The 19,037-nt window shown below is 69.4% G+C and overlaps 1 protein-coding gene across 1 annotated transcript in view; it reads right to left on the bottom strand.

Annotated features, from left to right (window-relative positions):
- TAFA5 (TAFA chemokine like family member 5) overlaps positions 1–16,762 on the bottom strand; it is a 130,125-nt gene extending 113,363 nt beyond the window's left edge. The window contains exon 1 of the mRNA XM_062201911.1: positions 16,651–16,762. Within this exon, the coding sequence (XP_062057895.1) occupies positions 16,651–16,762 (112 nt within the window). The remainder of the gene's footprint in view (positions 1–16,650) is intronic.
- Positions 16,763–19,037: the final 2,275 nt, after the last annotated feature.

Below are 19,037 nucleotides of genomic sequence, written 5' to 3' on the forward strand. Positions count from 1 at the left end.
GAGGCTGGGGGCCGCCACGCGGGTTTCTGAGGTGGCCTCCGGGCTACGTGGTCTACACAGCTGGGTAATGAGTGGATTAGGGCGTCGGGCAGCGGAGTTATTAAAAGTGAAAGATCCTCCAAGAGGAGGCGGAGGAATCTGGGAGCCCCCGCCCCCTACAAATATGTAATGAAATTTAAATTGAATCTGGTTTAAAATCATTTACCTTTTGACATCAGGTATCAGCACGCCGAGCTCCGGTGGAGAAGGCAAATAACCTTCCACACGGGATGAAAAATTACTCTGTCTCTTTCGATTCCCTGTTAATTTTCACATTTAGACTCCCCTATGGCTCCCACTTTGGGCGCTGGCGGCGGCAGGGTGGGGCCGGGCATGGGCAGGTCCCGGGGTCTCCCTCTGCAGGGAGGAAGAGGTAGCCAGCCGGGGCACAGACACCTCCACGGCAGGCGAGGGCGTGGCCAGCCGTGTCCCCGCACCTGTGTGACGGCAGGGACGGCTTCCGGGTAGAGGCTGGAGCCCCTGCAGGTCCCTGGTGACCACCAGGACGGCCCCGGGCTGGCGCTTCTGGGAGGCTCCGTCAGCCTGGGGCTGGCAGCCGAGTGCAGCGAGAACAGCAGCTCCCCCCGACCCTGCGTCTGCGGAGCCACCCGAGGGTGAGTCTGGGCCATGCACCGGCTCCCAGGGTGGGGCAGGGACCCTGAGTCCTGTGGGCAACGCCTGGGAGCCGGGCCGGCTCCCCGCCGGGGCCTCGGCGCTGCTGCTGCCCCGTTTCCCAGACAACAGGACTGAGGCCTCCTCTTGGGCCTCCCACACTGGGGAGGGAGCCAGCCTCAGCCCGGAGCCCTGCCCGTCTCGGTGTCAGCGCCATGTGAGCCCCGAGGGCCGAGCCGGCACCCAGAGGGGACGTGTGGCCTGTGCCAGCCCCGCCCCCGCGGGCACCCGCCGCGATCGCTTCATTAGTGAGCAGAAAGAAAGGGGCTTTTCATGCACACAGCCCTGCCTGCACCGTCCCACGAGGGCGTCCAGGCTGGGGCATCGGGGCTGCACCAGGACCCTCCCCCGCCCCAGCCCACGGCGCCCGCCCGGGAGGTGTCGAGCCGTGGGCACAGCCAGGGACACCCGCAGGTGGGGTCAGGGGTCTGAGTGCAGGACGGGGCATGGGGAGCTGGGAACGATTTCCGGGCCGGGATCGGAGGCCCTGGGTGGCCCTGAGCCAAGCCGGCAGGCAGAGGCCGGATGTCCGTGTGCCGGGCAGCTCTGTGCCAGCCTCCCGGGCACAGCCCTCACCCCAGGCAGCTTGGGGAGGAGGGTGGGGTGCGGGGTGGGAGCAGGGCCCCCAGCACGCAGGCCTGAGAGGGAGGCCCGGGCGCCAGCCCCCAGGGACCACCAGCTGGTCACCTCCCCAGTTCTGTGGAAGAGCTGGCTGCCCAGGACACTGAGCGCCTGGTCCCGGACTCCCGGCAGTGGGGCAGCCCTGGGCAGGGCGCCGCCAGCAGACGTCCACACACCCCACAGATGGTGTCTTGGGCCTTTGATGAGGTCAGGGGGTTCCAGGCCCAGAGGAGGGGGCGGGCGCTCTGCCAGGGAGGGCTGGGGTCTCCTGCACTGCCTGGGAGGTGGGCCCAGCCCGGGCCGACGGGGTGGGTTGCAATCACCGACCCCCAGGAAGGTGTCATCATCTAGTGGGGGTCCGTGGCCTTGTGCACGCGGGGCCACCCTTGCCCCGAGCCCCATGGCCTGATCGTGAACATGCTAGCAAGCCACAGAATTGGAGAGGCCTGGGGACATGGCTTCCCCAGGACAGTGACAAGTGGCACCTGACCTTGCCAGGGCTTTTCAAGGCTGTCTCTGAGCTCTGGCCCGGCCAAGCCCCGCCCACCCACGGCAAAGACGGGCATCGGGGGGTCGGGCCCCCGTTCTGTTCACGGCTAATGTCACGGCGACGGTGGTGCCGCCGTCTGCGGCAAACATTCCACTAAATTACAGCACAACCACGTGCCCGGGGTTCTGGGGACAGGAGAATGGGAACGGTGAGAATTAAACGGTGTAAGGGGGGCCGGATGTGCTGAGAGCACCAGGAAGAGCATTAAGAAAAGCCGTTAATATGTAGTTAAAAAATTCTTAATCTCCACGAGCATATGCCTTCCACCTCGTTCTGATCGACTGCAACGGCAAACCCGCTCCTCGCCCCCGCCCGGCTTTACCGCCATCTGGTTTAATTAGTCCTCGGGTAGCGCGCCATAAAGTTAATGGCAGGAACGGCGCGGGGCCAATCAGAGAGCCGCCTGCCACGGCCTCATTTCCCCAAGTTTGTCTCTCTCACCCGGCTGGCGGGGAGGTCAAGGCCAGGGGTTGCATGGCGGGGGCGGGTGGCAGAGGGCACGGGGAGCGGATGTGCAGGGCGGGGCAGGGCGGGGCAGGGCGGGGCGGCCTCCCGGGCTGCTCCTGTCCTGGGCGGAGGGGGTCCCTGGGCTCTACCACCGCAGGAGGGACGCCTGCCCACAAAGCCTTGCCCACCTGCTGGGGACTCCAGCAGGAGGCGCTGGCATGCGCCAGGCGTGGCTCCAGCAGATGACTCCTCCCTCTGGGTGCCTGCCAGGCTCTCCAGGGAGGCCCCTGCCCCACCTGGACCAGGAGGTCCCAGTCCCACCTGGACCGGGAGGTCGCTGCCCCACCTGGACCCGGGAGGCCCCTGTCCTACCTGGACCGGGAGGCCCCTGCCCCATCTGGACCCGGGAGGCCCCTGTCCCTCCTGGACCCGGGAGGCCCCTGTCCCTCCTGGACCCGGGAAGCCCCTGCCCCACCTGGACCCGGGAGGCCCCTGTCCTACCTGGACCGGGAGGCCCCTGCCCCATCTGGACCCGGGAGGCCCCTGTCCTACCTCGCCCCAGGGACCCCTCCCGCCTCAATGGACTCAGGCCCTACCTCGGGCCCTAAGGTCCCCAGAGTAGACGTGGGCCTAAGGACCACAGAAGGGAGTTTGCTCCATAAATGGATAATTGAGATTGTCCAGGAAGAAGGAAGGAGGGCAGGAGAACCCGGCCAGGTCCCTGGGTGAGGGGAGACAAGGGGGAGGGGCTTCTGTTGGGGGGAGGGGCTTTGGGACGGGATGCAGCAGGGTCAGGTGCAAAACAGGGTTTCAGGGGTGCCCTTGGAACTGGTTCCTGGGAAAAGGGGGACCCCAGGGAGAACAAGGCTGGGGCAGCTGAGAGGAGCTGAGGGTCCCTGGTCCAGGTGCCAAAGGATGGGGGCCACCTAAGATGACCGAGGAGGACAGCGGTCAGCCAGCTGTGCACCTGCTCTTCCAGGCCCCTGCCTCCTCTCCCCCAGAGACAGCTCTGAGCTGAGGCTCGGCCACACGCCGGCTGTGAGGCCGTGGTGTGCCCCGCTTGGCCCCTCTACGGCTTCTCTGCGAGAACGGAAATGGCCGTGCTGACTCCTTGCGACTTTTGGGGCCAGAGAGGAAGGTTAAAGCACCTGGACCAGAGCCGGCATCCCATATGGACGGCAGTTCGAGTCCTGGCTGCTCCACTTCCGATCCGGCTCTCTGCTAGTGCACCTGGGAAAGCAGTAGAAGATGGCCAAGTGCTTGGCCCCTGCACCCACGTGGGAGACCCAGAAGCTCCTGGCTCCTGGCTTTGGATCGGCGCAGCCTTGGCCATTGTGGCCATTCGGGGAGTGAACAGCAGGTGGAAGACCTCTCTCTCTCTCTCTCTCTCTCTGTCTCTCTCTCCCTCCCTCTCTCTGCTTCTCAAACACAAATAAAACTTAAAAACAAAACAGGAAAGTGAACAGCAGCCCCTCAGCGCCCAGCGCAGGCCAGGAGGAGGGGGCGGGGGGGGCGCAGGCCAGGAGGAGGGGGTGGGGGGGCTCAGGCCAGGCTCAGGCCAGGAGGGGGCAGGGGGGGCACAGGCCAGGAGGACGGGGTGGGGGTGGGGGCTCAGGCCAGGAGGACGGGGTGGGGGGGGCGCAGGCCAGGAGGAGGGGGTGGGGGGGCTCAGGCCAGGAGGAGGGGGTGGGGGGGCTCAGGCCAGGAGGAGGGGGCAGGGGGGCGCAGGCCAGGAGGACGGGGTGGGGGGGGGCTCAGGCCAGGAGGAGGGGGCAGGGGGGCGCAGGCCAGGAGGACGGGGTGGGGGGGGCTCAGGCCAGGAGGAGGGGGCGGGGGGTGCAGGCCAGGAGGAGGGGGCGGTGAGGGTGCAGGCCAGGAGGGGGCGGGGGGGCGCAGGCCAGGAGGAGGGGGCAGGGGGGTGCAGGCCAGGAGGAGGGGGCGGTGAGGGTGCAGGCCAGGAGGGGGCGGGGGGGCGCAGGCCAGGAGGAGGGGGCGGTGAGGGTGCAGGCCAGGAGGAGGGGGCGGTGGGGGCGCAGGCCAGGAGGAGGGGGCGGTGAGGGTGCAGGCCAGGAGGAGGGGGCGGGGGGGCACAGGCCAGGAGGAGGGGGCGGTGGGGGCGCAGGCCAGGAGGAGGGGGCGGTGGGGGCGCAGGCCAGGAGGAGGGGGCGGTGAGGGTGCAGGCCAGGAGGAGGGGGCGGGGGGGCACAGGCCAGGAGGAGGGGGCGGTGGGGGCGCAGGCCAGGAGGAGGGGGCGGGGGGGGCGCAGGCCAGGAGGAGGGGGCGGGGGGGCGCAGGCCAGGAGGAGGGGGCGGGGGGGCGCAGGCCAGGAGGAGGGGGCGGTGGGGGCGCAGGCCAGGAGGAGGGTGCAGGGGGGCACAGGCCAGGAGGAGGGGGCGGGGGGGCGCAGGCCAGGAGGAGGGGGCGGGGGGGCGCAGGCCAGGAGGAGGGGGCGGGGGGGGGCGCAAGCCCAGCCTGGCAGAGCAGAGCAGGGGCGATGGCAGGGCAGACCCCCGTCTGCTGGGGAACGCTCTGGGCCCCCCCAGGCCTGGGCGAGGGCGTCCCCTGCAGGGAGAATGGAGGAAGGCTCCTTGGCAGCTGGGGGCGAGTGCCTGCCTGGGGAGCACATGCCACTCACACACTGTGCCCGCCTCACAGCCGCGTCACTTCCCCTTCGTGCCCAGGACCCGGCGAGCAAGCAGGCAGGGGAGGAGGAAGTGGGAGAGGAGAAGGTGGCTGTGGCCTCTGCCAGCGCCAACAGGAGGCACCCGGCCCCAGTGTCCTGCAGGGGCCTCGGCACAGGTGGCCGAGGCCATGGAGGCCAGGCTGGGCAGCTTCGTGGCCGACAGGTAGCGGCCAGGGGCTGGTGGCTCCGGGCCACGCGCAGAGTGCACCCAAGCCCGCCAGGGACGCCCGGGCACCCTGCAGTCCTGGAGGGGACGCCCAGGCTGAGGCTGCCGCGAGGCAGGGAAGCAAGCCCACCCCACCCCCTCCTGCTGGGCTCACCCACGGCCTGGCAACGAAGGACCAGGTGAGCGTGGGGCGAGGGCAGGAGAGCTTCCTGGAGGAGGCGGCCTTCGACACAGCCCAGGGGGGCCACAGCAGGACTCGCTGACCCGGCAGGCCCCCTCCTGGGAGCGCCCCACCGTGCGAAGCAGCTCCAGGCAGGTTCGCGCCTTCTCTTCTCTGAAGGTTTGCTCCCGTGTCAGCTTTGCAGCTGGACTCCGACCGAACCTGTTTGCACCACGACCTCTAAACTTGAGTAAGGCGCAGCGCGGAGCCCAGGCGGTGGGGCTGTCCTGGGCCTCGGGGACACCTCCCGGCGCCCTGTCCTCCCGTGGGCCCGGCTCACTTCTCAAGCGGGGGCTCCGCCCACCTGTCCACGCCGCGGGTGCAGGTGCAGGCCTGGGCAGAGCTGTCCTAGCAGTGGACAGGCGTGAAAGGAGGCCTGGAGGCTGGCCTGGCCTCGGCCTCCGCCCTGGCCGATCACAGGGAGCCCCCGCCCTCCCGGCCTCTGCTTCCTGCGCCTGCAGAGCCAGGGGGAAGCTGCTGGTGGCCCCGACGCCTCCCGGAGGCGCAGTCCCTGCTCAGTGGCCCTGAGCACCAGGGCTTCCCAGGGCACCGGCCCTGGCCTCTGCGTTCCAACCAACAGGAAATGCAATTGTCCCTGGGCCGGGGGCCGCTGGAGGTGCTGGGCTGGGGTGCTCCCGTGGCAGAGGTGGGAACACGGGGCTCAGGAGCCCCGGGCCCCTCCTTCCAGCCAGTCTTCCAGTCCGCGGTGCTCCGAGGGGCGCTGACCACGGGGAGAAGAGACACACTCGGGCCACGCCTGCTGCCGGGGGCGGCGCCCTGGCTGCCCTCTCTGTGGACGCTCGTCCCTGGTCCCGTCAGGAGGCCTGTCTCTTGCGTGTTTCTCCCTCGCACAGGCGTGACACAGCTCGCCTCTGTGGCGACACACACGGAGTGCTGGCACCCGGCTGCGTCCAGAAACATCCTCTTGGCTGGGGGCGTGGACCTGCGTGAGGACAGATGGGTCCCTGGCTGTCCAGGCAAACAGATTCAGTCCCAAAGGCAGATGACCCTGGGCGTGCAGTGCCCCGTCCACGCGGCTGTGCCCTGTCGCGGCGATGGAGCAGGTGGGGTGAAAGGTCACGTGTCGTCTCTGAGCTAAGAAGGCCCAGGGCGTCCCCCGTGTGGACACCAGGGCCAGCGGCCGGCGGCTGGCCAGTGCCGCAGCTGTGCTGAGCGGGAGGGCGTCTCTGCGTGCAGACGCTGTCCTGCCTCGCCGAGCCGTGTCCGGGGCCCCAGCCCAGCCCATGGCTCACACGCACCTGGGCTCTGGACTCCGGCAGGGCAGGGTTCTGGTCGCTTCTCTCCAGGGCTCCCAGTCGGATGGGGGAGGCCGTGGGGAGAGAAATGGCAATCACAGTGGCGGAGGCGGGCCTTGGGGACGGCAGGCCCAGGTGCTCCACGGCGAGGACCCCATCCGGGCATCACGTTCAGCCCGGGGCTGGGTCTGGACGGCGAGGCCACACGTGAGCAGGTGTCCTGAGGTCTCAGAGCCTGGTGGGGCGGGGGCTGCATGCCCAGAGGAGCTGGCTCCACGCCGGGAGTGCCTGGGGCAGGGGGCATTGAGGCTGCGCCGAAGGGAGGGGCTCCCGGCAGGGCGGGAATGGGGTGGCCGTGCAGAGCCGGTGGGAGGGGTCAGCTGTCCAGGCGGCCGCACTGCAGAGTCCCCCTCCTCGTCCTGAGAGGCAGCAGTGCCGAGACACAACCCCTCCTTGTTTTCACTCGGACTTGGAAGTGGCCCAGCCGCTGAGACCCTGGCATCCCCCAGCCACCTGCCCGGCTGCTCGTGGGGCCTGAACGCCCAGGCCTGCTGCCCCCACGTGGGCCACACACCCCGGCAGAGGCGTCCACAGAGGCTCCATGCCGGCACCTCTACCCTCGTGTCTGTGGGTCCAGAAGCAGGAAGTGAGCAAACTGGCGCCAGGTGCGGGCTCAGCCTGGGCCCTGAGCAGGAGGGGACAGCAGCGGAAGCTTCCCCGGCTGTGCAGCGCGGACAGAAGCCCCCCGACCCCTGAAGAGGTGACGGAGACAAGAGTGACATTGAAGTCACCATGATGGCAGCATGGGGGAGGGGTCTGGGTGCACACTCCTGTAGCTCGGGGCATCCTCTGACCAGACGCTCTTGTCTTTTTTTATTTTATTATTTTTTTGTTTGTTTTGGACAGGCAGAGTTAGACAGTGAGGGAGACAGAGAGAAAGGTCTTCCTTTTCCATTGGTTCACCCCCCAAAATGGCTGCTATGGCCAGTGCTGCCCCGATCCGAAGCCAGGAGCCAAGTGCTTTTCCTGGTCCCCCATGTGGGTGCAGGGCCCAAGCACTTGGGCCATCTTCCACTGCACTCTGGGCCATAGCAGAGAGCTGGCCTGGAAGAGGTGCAACCAGGACTAGAATCTGGCGTCTCGACGAGGACTAGAACCATGGGTGCCGGCGCCACAGGTGGAGGATTAGCCTAGTGAGCCGCGGCGCCGACCGAGACGCTCTTGTCTTTAAAAGCCGGTTCCCTGTGTTTCATCCTGGAACCTCAGGATTGGAGAAGGAAGCAAAACAAGACTGAAAGGACCCCAGGTAGCGAGGGCCACGGGCAGCCAGGGCCACGGCAGCCAGGGCCATGGCAGCAAGGGCCACGGGCAGCGAGGGCCACAGAGAGGGCCACAGGCAGAGAGGGCCACGGGCAGCGAGGGCCACAGGCAGAGAGGGCCACAGGCAGAGAGGGTCACGGGCAGCCAGGGCCACAGGCAGAGAGGGCCACGGGCAGCCAGGGCCACGGGCAGCCAGGGCCACGGGCAGCCAGGGCCACGGGCAGCAAGGGCCACAGGCAGCCAGGGCCACGGGCAGCCAGGGCCTGCCCGGCCTCTGGCACGGCTGCCTGGGGCAAGGTGCGGCCTCCTCCGTCTGTGTCAGGCCTGCAGATGCTGCAGCCCCGGGCTCCCACTCCATCGCCTGTGCTCTCACAGGCGCCCCTTGCCCCTTGCCCCTTGCCCAACTTGAGGCTCCTGAGCTCCCAGAATGCCTCAGTCCAAGGCTCTGGTGCTGGCTCTGGGAGCTCCAGGGTGCAGAATCGGATCAGAGTGGGTGGCCCGGGAACCACCGTCTCCAGCCTCAGCGCGCGGTCACCACACACCTGGCACAGACCAGGTTCCACCACCGAACGGCCAAACCCCACCCCATCCCCAGGGCGTCCCTCCCGGGGGAGCCGACCTCGCCCCTCCGGGAGCTGCTGGCTGCTCAGCAGCTTGTGGGCGTGGGCGAGCTCTGGGGACAGGCAGGACCTCAGAGGCACAGCGCAGGGGAGCCAGCCTGCATCCCCAGGCAGAACACGGCAGGAGAGAGTCAGAGATGACGCAGGGACGGGCACGGCGGGCGCCTGCGTGGCTGCCACCGTCCGGAGCTGCAGGACACAAGTGAGCACCGATTAGTCAGCACGGGCCGGGTCCATCCATCACCGGTACTTAGCCACACTCGGGCCACCGCCGCCCGCTACTGGAGCTTCGGCAGAGGGATTGCTGAATGGCAGCGACGGCGTGGTGCCTGCGGTGTGCGGGCTCAGTCGGCGTCGGGGTGCCCGGCAATTTAGCTCCTGCAGAATGGTGGTGGGAGGACCCCCAACTACGCCCCGAGGCTCCTGCCGTGGCTGGCGCAGCCGCAGATACACCTCGGCCGCGGAAAGCACCCAGGCCACCTCTCCCCAGGTGCGATTCTGCTGTCAGCAGTGGGGCCGCTCTCAGACAGCCGAGCCAGGGAGACCCCCCACCCCCGCCCTGTTGGGTATGCGATGGATTTTGAAAAGGAACAAACTCGAGCTGGCTCACAGACAGGACGCGGAACACCGGGCACAAACTCTCAGAGCAGAGAGCATGGCTAGGTGCGGGTGGTCAGCGGGGACCCCGGGAGCGCCACTCCGGGGAGGTCCAGGCCTCTGGACCAGGTGGGACCCCCAGGGCATCTCTGGGAGGTGGCCCTGCCCCTCTCTCGGACAGCAAGCCCAGGGTACAAGCCAGGGGCTGGGTGCCCGAAGGGGGCGTTTGCACCTGGGGCTCTCAGAGAGAAGACGGGCCACACCCAGCCTGCCCCCAGCCCTGCTCCTGCCCTGGGTGCACACTGAGGTCTCCCTGGGGCAGCGAAGGTTCCAGAGCCCACCTCCCCCCCATCAGATCTCCTAGGACCCCGGGGGTCTCTCTGCTGGGCAGGGTCCCCTCTGGTCCTCCAGGGTCTTCTACATTGTCCTGTCGCCGTGCACAGCCCCATGTCTGAGCCCGCCCTGGCCCTGGCCAGAAACACGCCCCCTCCAGACACCCTGGCATCTGTAAGATGATCTGGGGACAAAGCCGTGCTGTCAGCAGAACCCCCCCCCCCCCCCCGTGTCCCCGGCGCTCCTCACCACTCACAGGCCACCCCCGGGCTGTCTCCAGGAACAGGCAGTCAGCGGCAGGGCCCCTCCCCCCGTGCCGGCCAGACATGCGATGTTGTGTCAAGGGCAGGGTCCAGAGAGGGAAATGCAAGGTGGAAGGGCACCGGCCTTGGGGAACCAGGCCTCAGGGCAGGTCCAGGGCGAGAGGCCCCTGGAGAGCTGACCCCGCTCGGCCTGACCTGCACGTGGGGTCCCCAGCGTGGCAGCTGCAGGATGGGCCAGGGCAGCTGAGCCCCGTGGTTGGGGGGGGGGGGGGGGGCTGCGGGAGGCGACCCAGGCAGCGGCTGCGAAGGCTGCAGGCTCCCGGCCCTAGCAGGCACCAGGGCAGGCAGCAGGCAGGGGGTGGATGCTCGGACATGCACGAGGGACACAGGGCCCAGGGCAGTGGGGATGGACGTGATGGCACAGGGGCAGTGCCAGCCAGAGGGCTGTGCCTGCGCCGGTCGCTTCCCGGCGGTGGCCCGACCAGCGGCTCCATCCCAGACAAGCAGCAAACTCCCTGGGCACCAGCCACTGCCCTGCCCACGCCCTGCCCCTTCCCCCAGCCCCATCTGTGTGCTGAGGCCACGTGGTTCTGGGACAACCTCACCCCAGGGGGCCTCAGTGACGCCTCCCCCCCAGCGTCACCAGAACACCAGGGTCCTGGGTGACTCACATCTCAATTAGCCCAGTCCCTGCAGGAAGCGGGAGCCGGGCCTGCTGGCACCGAGCTCTCCCCCCCAGCCTGGCGCCTCCCGGCTCAGCACCCGCGAGGCCGGCCCCAGCCCTGGCCCCCGAGACCCCTGGCCGGGTCCGTTCCTGCTCGCCTGGCACCACCACAGCCAAGTGCCGCCCCTGGCTGAACTCACGCCAGACCGGACGTGTCTGCGCAGCCGCGTTCACTTCCCCGTGTGAACTACAGGCCGAGTCCCGCCGGAGCACGCGGCCCGGGCAGCGGAAGCACAACGCACACGCTCCTCACCCGGACCGGCGCTGGGCAGGGCCCCGGGGGCGGCTGCGGGAGCCACAGCAGCCAGCCCGGAGGGGGCCGTTGCGGTGTGCACCCGGGCCATGGCAGCCGAGGCTGGGAGCCTTGGGTCCCTGCGCCTCCCCCTCCCCGCCCGTCAGTTCCTGCCTCCTGCTCCGCCCAGGAGGGCTCTCCAGGGGCGTCGGTTCACGGCGGGTCCAGCTGCAGCCCCGCTGAGTCTGAGGATGCCAGGTGGGAGGCTGAACCTGGGGCTGCCGAGGGGCGAGCACGCGTGTGTGCACCCGTGTGCCGTGTGTGCACACCCAGAGCACCGCACGTCCCAGAATGTGCGCCTCTACAGCACTTCTGCACCTGTCGGCCTGCACTCATGTCAACTGTATGGCCCATCCGTGTGCCTGCCCATGCCACGGACACAGCAGCTCGTCCCACGCGTGTGCCCTCCCCATGCCACGGACACAGCAGCTCGTCCCACGTGTGGCATAAATCCAGGGAGCCAAGGTCCACCCGTGCCCCCAGAAATCCTGACTCTGCCACAGGGCGGACGGAGGAGGCCGAGGACCAGCACAGGCTGCCGGTCGGGAGGCGGCACCCAGGGCCGAGTGCTCAGCCCTCGTGGGCCAGCTGACCCCAGTCCTGCTACCCTGCCCAGGGCCCGTCAGGGACTGGGCCGGGGAGCAGGGAGGATGGGAAGGCCCCGCCAGGAGCCTGCGTCCCAGACCTGAATGCAGGCGGATGGAGGCAGCTGAGAGCCTGCGGGAGCAGCGGAACTACCCGGAAGTAGAGGCACCCTGGGCTGCAGACTCCAAATGCACAAGAGGGAGCCCTGGGAGTGGGGCGGTGACGAGTGGGTGACAGGCAGGGCCCTGCAGGCCACCGTGAACCCCCACCCCCGCGCCGGCTCCCGCTCTGCCAAATAGGAGTCTCGGGAATACCAGCCGCTCTCCCCTCCCCAAAGACATCGCAGACCGCCCCGGGGGGGATAAGCTCCACGGCTCAGAGCCCGCAGGCCTGCAGGGGCCGGGACGAGATGCAGGGGAGAGGCAGACACGCACGCAGGTCCCTGCGCGGAAGACACTTCGTGCCACAACCAGGAAACACCAGGGATGGGCAAGCCAGAGCAGGGGCTGCCCCCAGGGCCGGGCCACCTTCGGCCGGCACGTCTGGACTCGGGATGCTGCTCCAGGCCCTGCCACGGAGAAGGAACCACAAGTGTGGGAGCTCAGGGCGGGGAGGACCCCGTGGACGGAGCTGAACACAACGGGAAATGGTGGCCGGAGGCTCTGTGAGCCACGAGTCCCCCAGCCGTCGCCCTGCTCAGTCTGACTTCCCTGTAAGCACACAGGGCCGGCGCCAGTGCACCTGCAGGACCCGGCAGCTGGCTGCCCCCGTGCTCCAGCTATGCCCTGGCCCTTGAGAGTTGGGCCTGGCCAGGTGTGCACCTGTGCCTGCAGGTGCTGAGGTGCCCAGGTGGACATGCAGTCTCCCCGGAGCCTTCCTACCAGGGCAGCACCAGGGCAGGGGTCACCCCCAAGGGCACCGGCCCCAGGCAGTGGCAAGGTGCTGGGAAGGCAGTTCGGCTGGGAGCTGTGCAGGTTGGGCGGCGGCCTCTCCTCCCCCTGCAGACGGCAAGGCCGACCCCAGGTGCAAAGGTGGAAGGGGCAGACGGGAACCGCAAGGCCTTCGTCTCTCCCAAGGCAGGCGTCCCCAGAGCTGGCCCATCGGAGACGGCCTGGGGACGTCTTCCAGGGCCTGTGCCAGGACCGACCCCAGCCCACGGTCTGCGATGCTTCTGGAAGGTTCTGCCCTGGAGACCCTGCAAAGACCCTCAGCTTTGGGCGGTCCTGAGCGGTGTGACCCAGGGGAGGTGGTGAGGGGGAGGAGGCGGGACAGTGGTGGCCTGGAAGCCGTGGGGGGAGGGCTCGAGTCTGCCACCCGGGAAGCAGAGGGACCACCCAGGCTGATGCTGCTGTGGGCCGTGGGACCCGGGCACTGGGGTGCAGGCGGCGGTGGCCCTGGTGGACAGTGTCTCCAGGAAGCACAGGGCAGGCAGGCTGGGCACAGGGACAGCACCACGGGTAGCCCCGCGGGAGCACAGGAGCTACAGCCGCTGCTACCTCCAGGCCCCGGAGGTCCCTGACCTGCTGGGCAGGAAACCGGGCAGCAGAGAGAGGCTGCCCACCAAAAGACCTCGCCAGAACGCAGAGCCTGGCCCAGGCCTCCCCCCCTTCGCTGCCCCTGTGTGCTGCCTGCTGCAGCCCCTCCCACCAGGACCTCGGCCCCAGGATGGCAGCTGTGCTGCCCGTGACACTGCCTCCAGGCCGGGGGCACGGCGGGACCCGCGCGCTGCTCACTGAGCCGCCAGGGGCTGCGCTCTGCTCTCAGCCGCGTGCCCGGAGTGGGCGCTCTGCCCCCCAAGTCTCACTCCGGCAGCTGTGGATGGACAGCTCCAGAGCCAGGTCCCCTCCCCGGGCAGGACAGCTGGAGCCCCGGCAGGGATGCACTGGGGACCAGGCCACCTCTCCTAGGAGCAGGGGACCCTGGGGACCGGTGGACGCGGGGTGCAGGGCGGCCTGTTGAAACGGCTGCGCCAGCCTGGGCTCCAGCGCAGGCCCCTGGCGTCCTCCCAGCCCCTGACCCCCGCCCGAGGGCCCCGGGGTGACAGGTGGCAACCTGGAGAGGTCCGCGCAGCTGTGGGGCGATGTCGGGAAGTGGGCGTTTTCACGTGCTGCCTTATTCCCCTTTCCTGGGGCCACGCCATCGCAATGTGTCCCGTGACTGCACCCACGGGAGCCACACAGGTGATCTGCAGTTCTCACTGCGTGTGGCAGGGTGGGTGGCAGGCCCTGAGCCGGGAGCCCCGAGCCGGGCAGCCCTGTGGGTCCAGTGTCCTGCGGCCTGGGCAGGTCAGGTCCACTAAGGGCCTGGAGCTGGTGGGGCCTGGGGGCGTCCCCTGCCCCCCCGCTCAGCCCTGGGCTCTCGAACAGCAGGGAGGCTCCTGCCCAGGGTCTCTGCAGTGCAAACCTTTAGAGGGTAGAAAAAGGCCTGCTCCGTGCTGACCCCCGGGCCTGGGGCTCCAGGAATAAACACTCCATGGAGAGAGACCGGGCTGCCCCCAGGGGAAGGAGGCGGTGCGCCCAGCCAACCCGGGGCCCATAGACAGAAGCCGGACAGGGAGAGAAACACAAGTCGGGAAATTAACTTCTGCCCAGGGCTGGCGACGCTGCTGTCCCAGGATGCTGGCGCCACAGCCCAGCGGCAGGAGGGGGCACACCCCGCACTGGGGCAGGACCACCAGGTTCCCTAGCATCCTGCCCCGCGCTTCCGCCGGCCCGGGGCACAGCGAGGCTTCCCCGGCGCGAGCGGCCCCGCGCCGGCCTCCTCCCACGCCGGTCCCCTGCGCTCCCAAGCTCCCGTCGCCGCTGCCCCTCGCGCAGTCCCCGCCGCCCCCTCCCCGCGGGAGGACAGGCCTGGGCCGCGTCGCCATGGCAACGCGCCCAGCGGCGGCGCTGCAGGGCCCGCTGCAGCCGGAGGGGGGCGCGCGTGTCCCGGAGAAGGCGCAGAAGCCGGAGCGGCCCCGCATCCCAGGGCGCAGATGGCCACGCAGGCTCGCAGGCTCGCGGGGCAGGGCGGCTGGATTCCGCGTGATCCCGGCTGGCTCCCCTGGTTCACACCTTGCATCTGTCTCCTCCCAAACAAGAATTCCCGCTGGCAACACAAACAAAACTCCACCGACAAGGATGCTGACTGCTATCCCGGGCTCCACAGGGCCGGGGAGGGAGACCCAGCCACTTGCGTTTTATTTGCCTTATCAATTCTAAAACAAAACACAAAACCAAAAAAGGCCAATTCTCCTCCCCCCACCCCCGGGGCTGCAGCTCCGAGCTCTAAGTTACAATGATGGCAGTGGTGATGAAGATGATGGTGGTGATGAAGATGATGGTGGTGCTCACTCCGGGTTTCAGGGGAACATTTCCATCTCTCCAAGTGCATCCCCGGTGTCGCCGGACGCCGCGGTACACGTTACCTCGCTGTCCGGTTATCCTGATACAGAGAAGCCACGAGAACGTGGCTGGTCCGGCTTCTGTTACTAAGGACCTGTGCCACTCGGGGCGAGGCGTTTGCACCCCACGTCCTTGTGGAGGTGGAAGAGCTGCTTCCGGAACACCAGGGAGGCCTCCCGGAGAGGGGTGAGGGTGCCTGGGGACCGCTGTGCGGGCATGTGGCTGCCCGTGGGCACCCCGTCTTCCTGGGACCAACACGGTGGTACCAACTCTGGCTCAGCGGCAGGGTGTGCACAGGGGAAGGCCACACGCAGGGAGCAGTGGGGTTTGGAGGGGCTAGTGGGGTGCAGGGGGGAGGCAGGGGTGCAGGGGGCACCGGGGTGTGCAGAGCCGGCAGTCACCGACCCCGTGTCCCACACTTCACAGCACTCGGCAGCTCTTCCTGTGCCCACCTGCAGGGACCCGTGTGTGGGGCCAGCCCTGCGTGGCCCTGGGCTCTCGGAGAGGGCCCCAAGGACACTTCCTGGGACCCAGCAGCCAGCCTCCCCACACCCCACAGCGTGCCTGCTGTTTGAGCTCTGCCATGAACCCTTTCCAATCTCCAGGGAACTCGCCCTGGGGGTCCCAGGGGGGAGCCTGCCCAACTGCAGCCCCAAGGCCCAGGGGAGCTCCCTTGACCCCCCAGATCCTGCTAGGTGCCGTCCAAGGGGCTGGAGCCTGGGGTGGCCGGGCCAGAACCCGCGCGGCGCCCAGGCGGTCGGACCAGCAGGACGCCCCTGCCCTGCCCGGTCGGGCCAGCGGGCCGCGCTGTCCCAGGACTCGGGTGCCGCGGCCGCTGCGGTCCCGATCTAGAGAGGCGGGCGGCCGGATGCGACACCGCGGCCCCAGGCTCCGGAGGTGGCGGCGGAGTCGGGGAGGGAGCACAGCACTGGCCTCTTTTTTTTTTTTTTTTTTTTAAGAATCCATATTTTTCCATCACCTCCCGCGCCCATGGCAATTCTCCATGACAGGTGCTCCCCAGCGCCCGTACCTTCCTCCCGCGGAGGCCAAAACGCACCAAGAGCCCACCAAGCCCGCACCACCGCGGCCCCAGCCTGTGCGGGACGCCGACCCCCGCCCCCCCGCCCCCCGCCTTCCGCCCAGCCCAGCAGCTGCGGCCGAGAACCCGGACGCGGACCGATCCTACCGTCCCGAGTGTGCCCGGCTCAACGCAGCCCCGCGCCCCGGACCTGCCCGGAGCCCCTGGGCGCTCGCCCCCGCCCCACACCCCCCCGGGGCGCCGAGCAGCCCGACCCTCCCCGGCCCGGGCCCGCGGCCCGCACGGCGCCCGCGGCAGCAGGGCCCCTCTCCGGCGGCCCAGCCCTCACTTCGCTGTTCGAAGAGGGCGCCCGGCGAGCCCGCTTCCTCGGGAGCAGAGCTCCGGCCGCGCGCCCCTGGCAGGAGTGCCGCGGGCAGCGGGCAGCGGGCAGCGGGCAGGGCGCTCCACCGACTCCCGGGAGGCGCCGCCCGGACCTGCCGCCGCCTCTGGAGCGCGCAGCGCGGCCGGGAAGCCGCTGGCGGGGCTCCGACCGCCGGCCTGGACCCGGAGTGGCGACAGCGCCCGGGCAGCCGCGGGCACCGGCGCGCAGGGACGCGCCGCGCCACCCGGGGCCTGGCGCCCGGGCCCTGCTCCGGACCCGCGGGAGGGAGGCTCCGGCAGAGGCGTGCTGCCGCGAAGTGCCAGAGCGCCGGGGGCCCGGGCGGACCGCGGAGGACCGGCCGGGACCCGGGGGCCGGCGCGCCACGCGCTCGCAACTCCGCACCGACTCCGGGCGGCCGGCGGGGAGCCCGCTGGGGGCGGGACTGGGGCCGTGCGGGGCCCGGGGCGCGCCGTACTCACTGCAGTATGCGATGAGAAGGCTGGCCAGGATCATGAACGCCCAAAAAGTTGAGGACATGCTGGGCAGGGCGGCCGCATCTTGCCGGCTGCTCGTCCTGGGCGATGGCGCCATTGAAGCCGCGGCGCCCGCGCGGGGGGCAGCAGCGCGTCTCAGCAGCCGGCCCTGCCCGCGCCCCCGCGCCGGCCTCCACGTGCGGGCCCCGCGCGCGCCATCCTCCTCCTCCTCCTCCTCCTTCGCCGCCGCCGCCGCCGCCGCCGCCGCCGCCGCCGCTCCCGGCCCACTGCGCCCCGCGCCGGCCCGGCCCGCGCCGCGCCCGCGCCGCCCGCGCCCGCGCCCGCCGCGCCCGCGCCCGCCGCGCCCGCGCCCGCCGCGCCCGCGCCCGCCGCGCCCGCGCCCGCGCCGGCCCGCCCGAGGATGCCGGCCCCGCGGATCTGGGCGTCGCTGCGCGCCCTGGCTCTGCGCGCCTCGGCACCAGTGAGAGCGGCGCGCCTGACGCGCGTGCCCGGCGCCGCTGGGGCCCCACGCCGGCCCCGGGACCCGTGGCGGAGGCAGACGGAGGGGCAGCCGCACCTCTGGATGGCGACAGAGACGGCCCAGCGCGCTCTCGGCCAGGCCCGCGTGAAGTTTGTGGACGCGGGCCCTGCGCTGTGGTCTCGGACCTCGCCTCGGGGCGCCCTCCGGGACTTGGAGCTGGGGATTGTTCCAGACAGAGGGTGCGTGGGGCCTGCGGCAGGGATGTGCCCGGACACTCCTGCCCCTGGTTGTGCGTGGGCGTCCCTGGGCCCACGGGAGCGTGGCCTTGAACCCACACAGGGTCCGCCAGGCTTGGCCCCCTCAGGGCTCCTGCACTTCCCTGGCCTCTGCCGGTGCTGCGCGAGCCCCCCCTCGTCCCTGTCCGGCTGAGTCCCTGCACACAAGTCCCAGGCTCAGCAGGGTCACCGTGAGTGCCAGCATTTTATTCGCGTAGTTAATTCTCATTTGCAAACCGATGTGGCGAGTCCCTGCGTCCTTTCTCCACTCCCACACCTCCAAGTCCACATCCAGGGTCCCGGGGGAGCGGCTGCCCCCGCCCAGCCGCGCACCCAGCCCCCTGCTCCCTTCCTGCAGGGCTCCCTTCTGGATGCCTGGGGTCTTCCGTCCTGCACCAGAAGGGGGAGCTCCAGCCCCCCCAGGTCCTGCTGAGCCTGGGGACCCTCTCCAAGCCAGGGGCTGGGCAGGCATGGCCAGCAGCGCCACCCCTCACCCTCCACCCGGGGCCGGGAGACCTCTGAGACCACGGGGCTGCTCTCCGCAGGCTGCAGGTGCAACCCTGCCACACACGGGTACACATGTGCACGTCACACCGCACACGTGCAGACAGGCGCAGGCGTGCAACCCTGCCACATGCGCACTGTATCACATGGGTAGATGTGTGCACACACGCAACCCTGCAACACACGTGTACACACAATGCAGCCCCACCACATGCATGCACAACGTACCACACACGTATACACATGGACCCACAGACAACCCTGCCACACTCATGCACACTACCACACACTGGCACACAGCACACCACAGACACACGTGCACACATGCACACTGTACCACACACAGGCACACAGCACACCACAGACACACGTGTACACATGCACACCCCACCACACACAGGCACACAGCACACCACAGACACACGTGCACAGAGGCCCACCCTACCACACACATCGTGTCCTACACGTGTGCACACATGCATGTGTGCGCACACCATGGCACACGCACGCAGGTACACACCACAAGAACACATGCACACACCACACCACACCCAGGCGCACGCGCACACCATTACCCACATGCCCTCCACCTCCCTGTCACTCACTCCTGGGAAACCGAGGCAGAGAGGACACGCATCGCTGGGCCCCTGTCCCCGGTCAGCACAGAGGGAGGCCAAGGTCCCGGCCACAGTCTGCGTCCAGGCTGGGCTTTTCCTGGCGTCTCCAGTTCCTGTTTGACAGGACCCTCCCCTCGCGGCCCCTCCTGCTCCCGTTCATAGCAGAGAGGTGACCAGGCGACCGCAGCAGCTCCGGCTCCTGGCGGCTGCTGGGGGCACCGCGTGGGGCAGCAGCCCTCGTCCTGGCTGTGCGGGGCTAGGGCTGCCCGCGGCCGGGCCACCAGGCTGCCGGCGCCGACGCCGGACTCTCCCTTTGGTGGAAGGCCTTTCTCCAGCCACAAAGGGGGCAGCGATTCCACCAGAGCCCATCCTGAACTGCCGTCCTGGGCCAGCCCTGAGCGCCTTGGACACGCCGAGCACCGGGCACCCCGGAAGGCCACGAGGTCTCCCCAGACCTTAGCAGTGCTCCTGGGGGCAGACGAGGTGTGGGGTCAGCGCAGGATGGCTGCTGTCTTT

This window comes from Lepus europaeus, chromosome 10 (assembly GCF_033115175.1).
Source record: "Lepus europaeus isolate LE1 chromosome 10, mLepTim1.pri, whole genome shotgun sequence".
Taxonomy (NCBI): Eukaryota; Metazoa; Chordata; class Mammalia; order Lagomorpha; family Leporidae; genus Lepus; species Lepus europaeus.